Raw genomic sequence first — 12,081 nt, forward strand, 5'->3', positions numbered from 1 at the left:
CCTCCATGGCTGCCCCCCAACTGCAGGATGCAGCACATGGCCCACTGGCACAGCTATGCCAGTGCTGGAAAGTTGGTTAGGATTGTGCCCTAACTTACTTTTCAGTTTGATTGCTTATCAAATGGTGTATTCCTGAGGTGGTGGGCAGGTGGAGATGCCAGTCAACTGAGTTTGCCACTGCCAGTTAACAAAGCCTGCCTGCCCCTTTCCTCACCTACTGGGCAGCTTTTGCCCCTGCACTCACTGCCCCTATTAAGATCCTCCTTGGAATGAGAACTTTCCACTTCCTACTTCACAAGGGCCCTGCTTAGGAAGTAGTGAGTCTAAATTTCTAGAGGACTCCTATGAGGAAGGAAAGAGGATAGAGTGGCATCACAGAGACAAGTTGTGTCAACAAGTGAGGAAAGGGACAGGCAAATGGGGGGGATGCTCTGTTAAGTAAAAACTTTGCCAACAGGCATGCCTGCTTAATGAACAACCCCAGATTTCGATGGATGCCGATTAACAGAACTTTTACTATATTAGTAGCAAGTTGAAGAATAATTCCTAAGATCACCCATTATGTTTATGGCTGAAGAGAGATCGAAATGGGGGAGTGACTTTCAGGGCGCAGCTCATTGTCTCTATTTCTCTCTTCTCTCTCTCCTCTCTTTGTTCCCTTTACAGACTCAGCTTCAGGACTCCAGCTATCAAAAGATCAATATTGGAGAGTTCTCCAAGAACACCCACTCCATTTAAAAATGCACTAGCAGCTCAGGAGTTCAAATATGGACCCTTAAAGGTGCTGGTAAGGAAGAAAAAAGAGAAACCAATTATTGTTAATGGAATATATGAAGATACTATAAGAAGATGCCTGTGACTTAATTACATACTTGTTTCTTCCTTTAGCCTCATACTCCAACTCACCTTGTAGACGATCTGCAGGATGTTATCAAACAAGAGTCGGATGAATCAGGTGTCGTATGTGGTCTACGTGAAAGTGGTTCCCCTTTGCTGAAGAAAATCAAACAGGAGGCAAGCAAACCATATTTCCTTAAAGCCATGTTCAGTTTTCTGAGAAATGTCTTTAAATGTATTCGTTAACCACCCCAAAAAACCAGCATTGCCAAATTGGTTTCAAAAAACAACTTGCCATATTCATGAATTGCATTTATTGCAATTGTATTTATTGAGAATTGCATTTGTTGAGAATATCAGGCAACAAATACAGGTATGCCCCGGTATCTGCAAGGGTTCTGTTCTGGACCCGCCGATACCAGAGAACCATGCGAAACATGTTCAGAAAGCCTCCACTAACTTGTCTGATCTTTGCGCAGTACTTTTGCTGCATTTGCAGGGCTCCAGGCAGTCTCTTTGGCTTCTTCGAGCTCTTTCAGGTTACGTGGAGGCTCTTGTCTCCACCCAGCTTCACCCCGAATGCATTCTGGGGTGAAGCTGGCCTGACTGACAATTGTGAATTTCTCAGGAACAAGGTAATAAAGTAACAGCTGAATCCTTTCCCTCCACCACATTATAGCATACACCCATGCCAAAGGAGTTCACACTAAATGCTTTGGCCTTTGGGTTGCCTTGGACCTGTGCCAGTACTTTTGCTAGTGCAAGTCAAGAGAGCCAGAGGTGTCGGGTTGCAAAATGGGGGATTGAATCTGGCAAGTGTTGCTGGCACCAGAGCTGCCTTCTCCTGCCCTTGACACAAACCCTAGTTTCTCTCCCTCTCTGCCCATGAACTGCTGCCTCACACTGGTCTACCTGCTCTGGCAGTATCCAGGATCTATAGTGGCAGGGATCTGCCACTGCATGTGCCTTGTGGCAACAAACTAAAAGAGCACAGCAGCAACATGACTGTAATAATGTACAAAATTCAGCAAATTAGGAGAGAATCAGAAAATCACAAAAAGCAACAGAACAATCAATAACAACAGCAAAAGAGCAAAGCAATAAAATATATAAACATGGCAACCATTTAATGATGATAAAACACAATTAACAACAAAATGACCTGGCTGGGGAGAATTCCAAATAGAAGAGAAACATATTTAACCCCTGCTGGATGTATAAAAATATATCTTCCTCCTAAAAGCTAATGTTATCACAAATCATTTTAGAAAATGAGCTAGCTCAGTGGTTTTCAAACTTCCCAGGAGTTTTACTCCCAAGGTAAGTCTTTGCAGGGGAAGGGGAGAGGCAGCGAAGCGATCCTCTGGATCATGTTACTAAAACGGGGGTGTAAAGGGAGGAGCTTATATTCACGGAGGGCTGCTGCAAACTGCAGGAGGTGCGGGAAGCCCTGCACAGCCCTGTTTGCACTTCCTCTTTGCGAATGCAACTAGGAAGTGCTTTGCGATCACTCTGTTTGAACATTCTAAGCCCCAGGGAGCCCTGCAGAGGATTGTGTGGGCCTCCCCACACCTTTTACAGCAGCACTCTGTGAGTATAAGCACCTCTCCTTATACCCGTTAGTGATGCAATCCTGGGGATTGCTTCGCTGTCTCTTCCCTTCCCCCACCACTTAAAGGGACCAGGAGACCTTTACATGAGCTGTTGAGTCGTTACCCACCAGTTTTGAGTACTACTGAACTAGCCAATATGGGAACTTGGTGTTATGGTATATGTAGGTCAATTACTCAAGGAACTTGTACACTATACCACTAAGTTGTGGTATAGGCCAAGCTCATCTGTAAGTTTGTTTACTGCTGAATAGGCATGGTACTTGTTAGTTGTTGCCATTTAAAATACATCTCCACTTTTTGTGTGTAGGCTGAGTCTCCAACAAGTAAAACAGGACACTTCTTTTGCTCAAACACCTGGGAAGGAGATGGTCTGAACACACAACTCTTCACCTATGCATCTGCTGTGGAAGATGTTCCGGTATGTATTGGTACCATCAGTCTTGTTTTTGTCCCCTTGTATATTTTTAGGACGAGATAGGTCTTGGTTGGCTATATTTTGCCTTTCTACCAGCCACAGTCACCATGCTGATGTCCCACACTGACTAACCTGCAGATGAGGCATTCCTCAGGAAAGGAATGAAAACTGTTTTGGCCATATTTCATAAATGTTTCTTTACCAAGAGAAAAGTTATGTATATATCCTAATAAAAGCTGCCTGGAGAAACATTTGTGCTGCAGCTCACTAAAATGGGCTATACTTCCCTTGTTTAAATAAATGTGTTTACAATATGTTGAGAACACTACAGATTTGCTCTTTGGGTGCCTCTTTCTACAGTTACATTTAAATGTTTTTCTGTATGAAAAGTATTTTATGTCTTTGATGGGCCGACAAATACCTTTCTGCTTATCTCTTGTCCACTGTTTTTCTAAATGGCAAGAAAGTCAAAAGGCACAATCCATGCTAAGTAAGGCGCATTAAAATCTCATTGATTTCAACACAGAAGGGCTAAGGATGTTACTCAACTCTTCCAACTGAAATCAGTGAAGTGTTGAAGTGCTCCACTTTGGCCAGATCATGCCAAATGTGTTTTTTCCTGAAATCCATTAAATCATCTGTATCTTTTTACACATAAAAGTGCCATACTCCATGTTTACAACATATATAAAAGATGCAATTTATGTCTATTAATAAATCCAAAAAACTGAAAATGATGCAGATAATGGGATCACTGAAGTATTTGCCAAAGTCAGTGGAATTATTTGGCAATGAATGGCTTACCTTCCTTGACTAGTGGTCTTTGTAAATGGCATAATTTACTTTTTAATATAAATGGGATTAGAACACAGTGTAGCCTAATCAGCTAGTCATTTTAGTTAAGTACTTGTATTTAAGCCAAATTACTGCTATTTACTTTGCATTATTCCAGTAAACTTTCTGGAACCAGATTTTTCATGTATTTTTAGTGTTATTGGGTTGTGTGAATCAAGCTGCCTGTCGGTATTGTCAACCAAAGAACAGAGAGAGAATCAGTTCAGCATACGTGGCCACATGATTCCTTTCAAGTTAGCATGCTGCCTATGTTTAAGTATTATACAGAAAATAAGCCTTGCATTTCATTTAATATAATGGTGTTCTCTCTTAAGATTCTGGCAGCTGCAACCTTTGCATGTTTAATTGGAATTAAATTCCACTCAGTTCAAAGAGCCTCAGTCCCCAATAAACATGCACCAAAATTGTTTTGTCTCCATCAAACAATTTTAGTGTGAAATTTGGGTTTCAGGGCAGTTGAAATGTCTCCCCCCCCCAATTTCCTTTTTAACTGCATGCTTTGTGATATTCACATTCCTCTTAGCTGCTGCTCCTGGGACATTTTTTCCACTTATCTGCCTCTTCTTACTTCTGGACTATTAGGAGTCATGTTGTGAACACAGCCACAGCTTCATGTAACCAATCAAAGTTGGCTATGTGGTGATACCACAAAGCCAATTCAGAATAATGGTAAGAAGGATGGGTCTAGACTGTACTGGATAGTGATCAAACTGTGGGCATTTTCCACTGTTTTGTGCTCCTTTCCCCCTTCTTCCCCAAAAAGTTACCACCAAGGAAGCCATTTTTTTTTCACTGCAAATATTGTGCAAAGATTTTCACACACACGTACACCTGATTTTAGCTCAGCATGGTCCTACTGCTTGCTACTAATTTTAAACAAATTTATAATAAAAAGGTACACAGAAACCCCAAATAATTGTGCTAAGATCAGGGTGTAAGTGATAGTATATAACATTACTCATTATGCTAGGTGTCATTTGAAAACTTGTACTTATTAATTTATATTATTCATGCAACATATGTATTTATTACATTTTCTGTTTTCATTGTGTCCTCAGAATCTACTTACCAGTTCTGGATTAAAGATGCCTGTCTTGGAAGAAGAGGATAATGCTCATAAATTATTTGCATTACATAGAAATAGGTCATCAGGTAGCCCGCTTCAGGTAAAACTAATGTTTAAACTTTTTTTTTTTTTTAATTGTGTGATATACACCATGAGAAAACATGCTTTCAAATATAGGAAGGATGTCTATTCCAGGTAAGAAAATCTATAGAACATAAAATTTGTAAGCTTCACTTTATTTTGCACTAGGAAACAAATGTTGTGCCTACCTGAGGACTGCACACAAAGACTTCACTTTTGGATCCAATACTATTTGCTAACTGGAAAATTCAAATAACAAGAAGTAGTGAGAAAAACAGAATAACTGACCTGCTGACATTTTAAAACAGTAGTTCAAAGGTCACATTCCTTTCTTCTGCAACCTGAAAGAGAGATTCCGCATCCTGTCAAAATGTAAACAGAAAGGGAGACAGAGAAGTTGACATTCTCTTCCTGCCCCCCATCATTGCTGACCTCCTTTTATAAGGATGACACATACACGTCTGCATATCAATTTCTTTAAATAGTCCATTAGCATATTTGGCTTTTATAAGCACAAATTTCAGCCCAGTCCCAAACCAGTTCAAAGGGGCTTTTTAAATTTTATAGAAAGGCAGATTGGAACAGAAGCCTTCATCTTCATTACTTAGCAAGCAAGATCAGTCTCATAATTCAATTGCTTTTCATTATTTTTAGGACCCCGTTTCATGTACTCCTTTCCTGCAGTCACCTCTCTGAAGCATGCAGACTGCGGCATCATTAAGAGTAAATGTGAAGCCTTGTAGGCATAAAGTGCAGCAGAAGCCTGCCAGCAGCTTATGCAGCTGCAAAGATAAACTGGGCAAGGGTTGCTCATACACTAGTAATTCCCCTCTGGCCAAGTGCATAAGAATTATTTTTTAATCCTTTCACTTTGTTAGAACTGAGCCAACAAAACATATTGTCTATTTTATTACTTAATACTTGGGTAAATAAACGCATTAGGATCTATTATCCTCTAAGTAAGTGAGGTAGAATTGGGCTATTATCTTAACTAAAAATTTGCATCCGTCTTTCATTTGTTAACAAAGAGCAGACAAGTGGCTTGGGGAACAAGCTTGCTCCTATTCCTGATGCTCAGAAGACCAGAAATCTCAGAGGGTGTGTGTGTGTGTGTGTGTGTGTGTGTGTGTGTGTGTGACTGTGATCCATGGGGGTGCAAACCCAGTAAAAGACTGTGCAGCCACACCTGTGTTCATGGAAGCCCCCTTTCCTTCTTTCAAAGGATTGGTCAGAGCTGTGTAATGCCAGTCAATTGCTGGCATGTGAAAGTGGGGAAAAGGATTTAAGGACCCAATTCTGTGGTTGCCCTGCACTGCCTGCGTTCTGGCAGTGCAGGGTGCTTTCTGGCAGTGTGAAAGCCAGACTGCTGAAAGCAAGAGGCATAGTTCATAGACAGCAGTTATAAGAGGTCTGCAGATGTAAGGCAGTGCAGGGCAACCACAGAATTGGGCCCTTAAGTCCTTTTCCCTTTTACACAACTCTGACCTGCAGTTCTCAACATTAAACAGCAGTGTTTGCTATTGATATCGGAAAGCATGAATTGCAACCATTTTTAGAGCCCAGTCTTATCTATTCCCCACCACTGATTTAGTGATACCAGAATGGCTACCACTGCATTCTGGGGGGGGGGGGCAGTTGTGGAGGCCTCCTCTAGGTATTGGAACATTCAAGTTCTTACCTAAGGGTAAGCTTTCACAGTGCAGGGGGGATCTACTCAGACCGGCACTAGCAAATTCACTGGCACAGGTCTGCTTGGACCCACACCACAGGATCAGATCCAGAAAGGGGGCTTGGATTCAGCAGCCACTGCTGCCACCAAACCCACCCCACAGTTACCCCCTTCTCCCCTCTCCCCCACCCTGTCCTGCCTTCCCTGCTATCTTACCTGCCTCTGTTTGTGACCGGCAATTTCCCCCTCCCCATCTCACACGGGAGGGTTCTAGCTGGCACTCTAGCAGCACACTACTTCATGCAGTACCAGAAGCACTTTTGCAGCAGCAGTAAAGCAATTAGCGCTGGCGGAATACTTACTCTGCCACTGCTACAAGCCCATAGAATTGGGCTGTTTATTTCAGTAGCTTGTCTCATTGTGAGACATTTAGGTCAGTGTACTACTCATTTACAGCTATTCAAGTAGTACAGAGTGATTGAAGACAGTGCAATAATCCTAGTAACGTCACTTGGTCCAAGATTAACAAAATCCAATTGTATACAGTTTTAGATTTTTAGAAGAGATTGTTATATTTGAAACTCTGTGGAACCATCACTTTTGAATGTGCAATTCATACACCTGGCGTAAACCAGAACCTATGTGTACTCCACTTTTGGGATTCAGAAGCTCACAATATGTTACATATACTGCATATTCCCACACTGTGTTTTCTTGAGTGTTACATGCAGGAAAACCTAATGTGCAAATTGGTTTTGGTCCCTGTGGGTGGAGAAAAGCACCTTTGCACAGCCTTGCCTTTCTGCTCTATTTTCCCTAGAGGGTTCACTTTTTTATTTAAAGTGCTTTAACTGGATATCCCAGTTAAAGCTCTGACACTTTGTTGACTATTCACTCCTGCCTGGAGCAACAGAAGGCATGTTACAGGATAAGTGAGATAATTGTGTTGCCAGAAGAAGGATATGATGGTAGGATTACTGATGTGACAAAGTGAACCAAGAGTGGCACCCCTCAAAATATCCCATGGCTTGAGAAATTGTACATGAACATAATGTAAACTGATAGAAGTTATAATTTTAACTTTGAAAATAATCTGTAGGAAATAGAATATGAAGGAACAAGGCTATTTCTTTCTAACCATTTGCTGTGTATTTCTCCCCCTTCCTGCCCTTCCACCGAAGTGCTCAGGATGATCAACCAGGTCCTAAATCCAAAACATCACTTGTGAATGTGCAATTCATACACCTGGCATAAACCAGCCATTGATTTTTGCTGGTTTTGGATTAAGCGTTCCTAACACTGTGACTGGAGCCCTGGGACCCAGTCTGGCAAGAGAGTAATCGTGAAGTTCCATTGAAAGCAATGGAACTGTAGTCATGGCCAACTTTGGTTGGGTTGCTCCTTCATCTCTGTATAGCCTAGGGTCACAAGTGCTATAGGCAGTTTTGTATGTGGACCAGTGGCTGTTGTGAGGGGTGCAGCTTGTAGAAAGAGCTCAATGCTGATGATTGACAACCTAAAACAAGTATAGCCTCAGTCTCTTACTGGTGACTGTCATGAGGAGGAGGCAGCAATATGTCAGGCAGCCATGCTTCTGTTGCCCACTGGTAAGGATGTTGGGCCTTCTTTATAAGTTACCACTCAGCAGTGGGAGCTTTCCCTAATGCTATATCTGCCTTATAAGCTGTGGGGCTCTAGATTTCAGTTTCAAAGGAACTGCTTCAGTTCTGCTGACATCTTGAACTTCAGTATGTAACAAAGCCTGATTTCAAACTTGGCTTCTGCTTAACTTCTTGTCCTTTCTTCCCATGTGTACATTAGGCTTCCTTTTCCGTACAGGAGCCAAAGCTTCCCTTTAGCTAAATATCAATCTGATATGTTGGCATGATAAGCTTGATTTTGGGCTCCTTCATTGTAGCTTCCCTCGTCTTTTAAATTTTGGCTTGTTATGCATCCTGATTCAGAAATGCTTGTCTCTATTTGTACTTGCATGTATCTTCCAAGAATTAAAGTTCAGCTTTTTGAGTTCCAAGGACTCTTACGTGTGTCCACATAACAAGCCTCTAAATCTGGCAGAGCACAAGGACTTGAGGAGCCTTGCTGGGTCAGAACAAAGGCCCATCTAGTCCAGCTTCTTGTATCTCACAGTGGCTTTTGATTTCTTTTTCAGTGTGAATTACTTTACACTTGACATTGGCATACATCTGCCACTTTGCCACCTTAGTCCCCTAGTTTAGAGAGATCCTTCACAATGCATTCTGGACATCACCACCTGGAAAGGTTTAGTAGTGTCATCTGCAAACTTGGCCACCTCACTTCTTGTCCCCAACTCCAGATCAATTATGAATAAATTGAAAAGGATTTGTCCCAAAACCGATCCTTGGGGCACAATTATTTTCATCTCTCTGTGTGAAAATTGCGCATTTACACTCACTCTGTGTTTCCTGTTCTTCTGTCAGTTCCTAATCCATTAAAGAACTTGCCCTCTTATTCCCTGACAGTTGAGTTTTTTCAGGAGTCTTTGCCGAGAGACTGTGTCAAATACCTTTTGAAAGCCCAGTTATATAATATTAGTGGATTCACCCAGATCCATATGCCTTCTGATCTTGTCAAAGGATTCTAAAAGATTCATGAGTTAAGACTTGCCCTTGTAGAAGCCATGTTGATCCTCTTTCAACAGAGTTTGCTTTTCTATATGTTTCAAGATCTTATCCTTGATTAGGTTTTCCACCACCTTATCTGGAACAGAAGCTAGCCGGACTGGGCTGTAGTTTCTTGGGTCCCCTCTCCTTTTTAAGAGATTGGCATGACATTCGTTATCCTCCAATCCTCTTGGCACATTGGTCATTTTAAGGGAAGAATTGCATATTTTAATCAGAAGATCAGTAATTTAACACTTGAATTCCTTAAGAACACTTGGATTGATGCCAACTGGATCTGAAAAAACAATTTCCTGATTGCTGAATAATATCCTAGCTGCCGATTATGAGCAATATTCTCATTTGGGAATTGATACACAAGTTTGGCCTATACCTATTGGTTTTTGTGCATAACCTCATTCAAGCGCTAGCCTACATGTAGACATCTGGGTCTTTTGAACAGGACATATTGTTCCAGTCGGCAGGAAGAAAAGTCACAATCTCCCTCTCCAATTAGGCATAGGGAGAAGATAGGGAAGAGCATTGTCCAAACCAGCCTGAAATAGTTTTATAAGTAGCTCGTTCTGAATTGTTTTCATAAATCAGCTATCTTTGTTTACATATGGTGAGAATCCCAGAGCATAGTAGTGAGGAATAATAATAATAATAATAACTGTATTTATATACTGCCTTTCTGGTCATCGGATTACTCCTCTGACGTTATTCAAGGCGGTTTACATAGGCAGGCGTTCCTAAATCCCTCAAGGGAATTTTTACAATTATAGAGGTTCTTTCTTTCAAGAACCAACCACATTTCAGAATGGAACTTCCTGGTTTGGTCTCACTTCTGGCCTCCAGTTCTCCCAGGCAGGCTGACAAGCAGCTCCATCTCTCTCATGGAGGGCAGCCAAGACGCTTCTTGCTCACACCAAGAGCAGGTGGAATCACTCAGCTGGGCTTGTCAGCTGCTTCAAGGTCATGCCAATCTCAGTCGTTCAGGGAGCTGCTGGTGTCCTCAAACTGGCGACCTTCTGATGTTTATCTTCGGGCTAACGGAGGCTCTACCCTCTAGACCAAACCTCCTGCCTAAATGGGGTGTGACTGCCTCTGGTTACTATCAGGTCACTGTTTGCTTGCATTGAATCCTGATCCCTCCCAATTCTGCATATCTTAGATAGTGAAACCAGGCCACTGTTTGTGTGGTTCCTTATCATGAGAAAAAGCAGCAGCCAGACCAGAGGTTCTTTATATATCAGTTTCTCTTTTGTTCATCTAATGTCCTAACATTTGAAAAATTTCTTCTTTCCTTTTCTAACATCATAATGGACCTCATACAAGTTATAAAATACATATAAAACTCCAACGATCAGTTCATAAGGCTCCAAATATGTCCAAAATATTCAGAAAGGCAAGTCATGCTTGATGCATTAATTTGTTTGCATTAATCTCTGGGACAGGCAAACAGTAAGAACTAAAAAGTGTTAAATGGTGTTATATAATTTGTAATAGGAGACAAATTCTGTCAATCCAGTCTTCAGAGCTTAAGCAACTTCAGCAAAATCACATAACTGCTTTATGATCTGCATATGTATCTGAGATCCATTTGTCTTAGCCCCAAGTGTCTATGAGAGTTGATGTCCCCTTACCTCTGGAGGGGGCACGTGCAGGCGGGCCCCTGCGAACCTGATCCACAGATAAATGAAACCATGGGATCAGCCCCCCCCCTGTATTTACTTCTCACAGGGTGTTTACTTTCCCCCCCTCCAACACTGGTTATAGTGTGTTCCTTTTTGGCACAGCTGTATCAGTGCTGGTGGTGAGGGATATGATGGGAGCCTCTGTTTCATTAGAATATGGCAGAAAATCTGGCTACCCCTTTCACTGGAGATTTCATTGCATCGTAAGATTAGTCTGAATGAACAAAAAAATCTCATTGTTTTGTATAGAAGTTTTTAAAAGAAAGTTTACATAACATATAAACAGCATGAAACATATGTGTGCTAATGCAGATGCTTGTGGATGTCCAAGCTGGTTGTAAAAATGTTGGCAAAAAAATCTTCCTGCCACATTATTTCATCCTTTCTAGGGAAACAAAAAACCTACTTTTTTCCACTGTATATGGAAAGAATAACTTTTGCAGAAAATGACCTGACCTCACCATGCTGGATAAGCTTCCCAAGAGACTAGTTTTACGTTGCCTTCTTAATGTGGTACTGTGGTACATGCACTTGCTGTGGACCTCTCTTCCCTGGCTTTCATTTTACGAGCAGGTAGTTTATTAGAGAGTGCTTCACTGCTTCCATATTTTTTGCTGTGGTCCATGCTCCTCCTTAAGAAAGATGCACTGCCGCCCCCCCCCACTGATAAGGGGGGGGCACACTTATCATACTGGCCCAGCACCTTGCGACTCCCAGAATTAGGATTCAGCTTATGTTCTAACAAAAAATACCTCAGTCACTTTTGTGGCACTGCTCTCACTCACCTGAGTCACTGAACACACTGAAGAATAGAATGGCCCAGAGTGTGAGAAACTCCAAGAGGGTGAAAGCTGTTCATTGAACTTATAAAGAGGAAATGGCAGCACTTGTGTGGTATGCCTATGAAGTGAAAAGTATGTCACACCTGCCCTTGGCTGTGGTTTGAAGAGGTAGGGGCCCGCGTAGAGTAAAAAAGCTAATAGAATTGAGTGCAGTATGCCTCATGGAGACACACATTCCAGCTGTTCTGTAGTCAAGCAATTTGAAACATTGTTTTCCATGCCTTTGGTAAGGCAGCAGGTAGATGGCATAGTAAAAGGACTTCTGGAACTACTCTATCTCCTAGACTAGAGGCAAAACAGGAAACAACAAGGGGTGCATATCTTTTGAGAAAATATGACTAGATACCAAAGAGATTTGTTCTCCATG

The 12,081-nt window shown here is 41.8% G+C and overlaps 1 protein-coding gene across 8 annotated transcripts in view; it reads left to right on the plus strand.

Annotated features, from left to right (window-relative positions):
• MYB (MYB proto-oncogene, transcription factor) overlaps positions 1-12,081 on the plus strand; it is a 38,648-nt gene that overhangs the window by 24,585 nt on the left and 1,982 nt on the right. For 7 of the 8 annotated variants that reach the window (XM_066611216.1, XM_066611220.1, XM_066611221.1 and 4 more), the window contains 4 exons: positions 673-787; positions 889-1,014; positions 2,758-2,868; positions 4,779-4,886. In XM_066611216.1, coding sequence (XP_066467313.1) covers positions 673-787; positions 889-1,014; positions 2,758-2,868; positions 4,779-4,886 — 460 coding nt within the window. The remainder of the gene's footprint in view (positions 1-672; positions 788-888; positions 1,015-2,757; positions 2,869-4,778; positions 4,887-12,081) is intronic. The other variant, XM_066611219.1, reaches the window with a different exon arrangement.

This window comes from Tiliqua scincoides, chromosome 1, assembly GCF_035046505.1.
Source record: "Tiliqua scincoides isolate rTilSci1 chromosome 1, rTilSci1.hap2, whole genome shotgun sequence".
NCBI lineage: Eukaryota > Metazoa > Chordata > Lepidosauria > Squamata > Scincidae > Tiliqua > Tiliqua scincoides.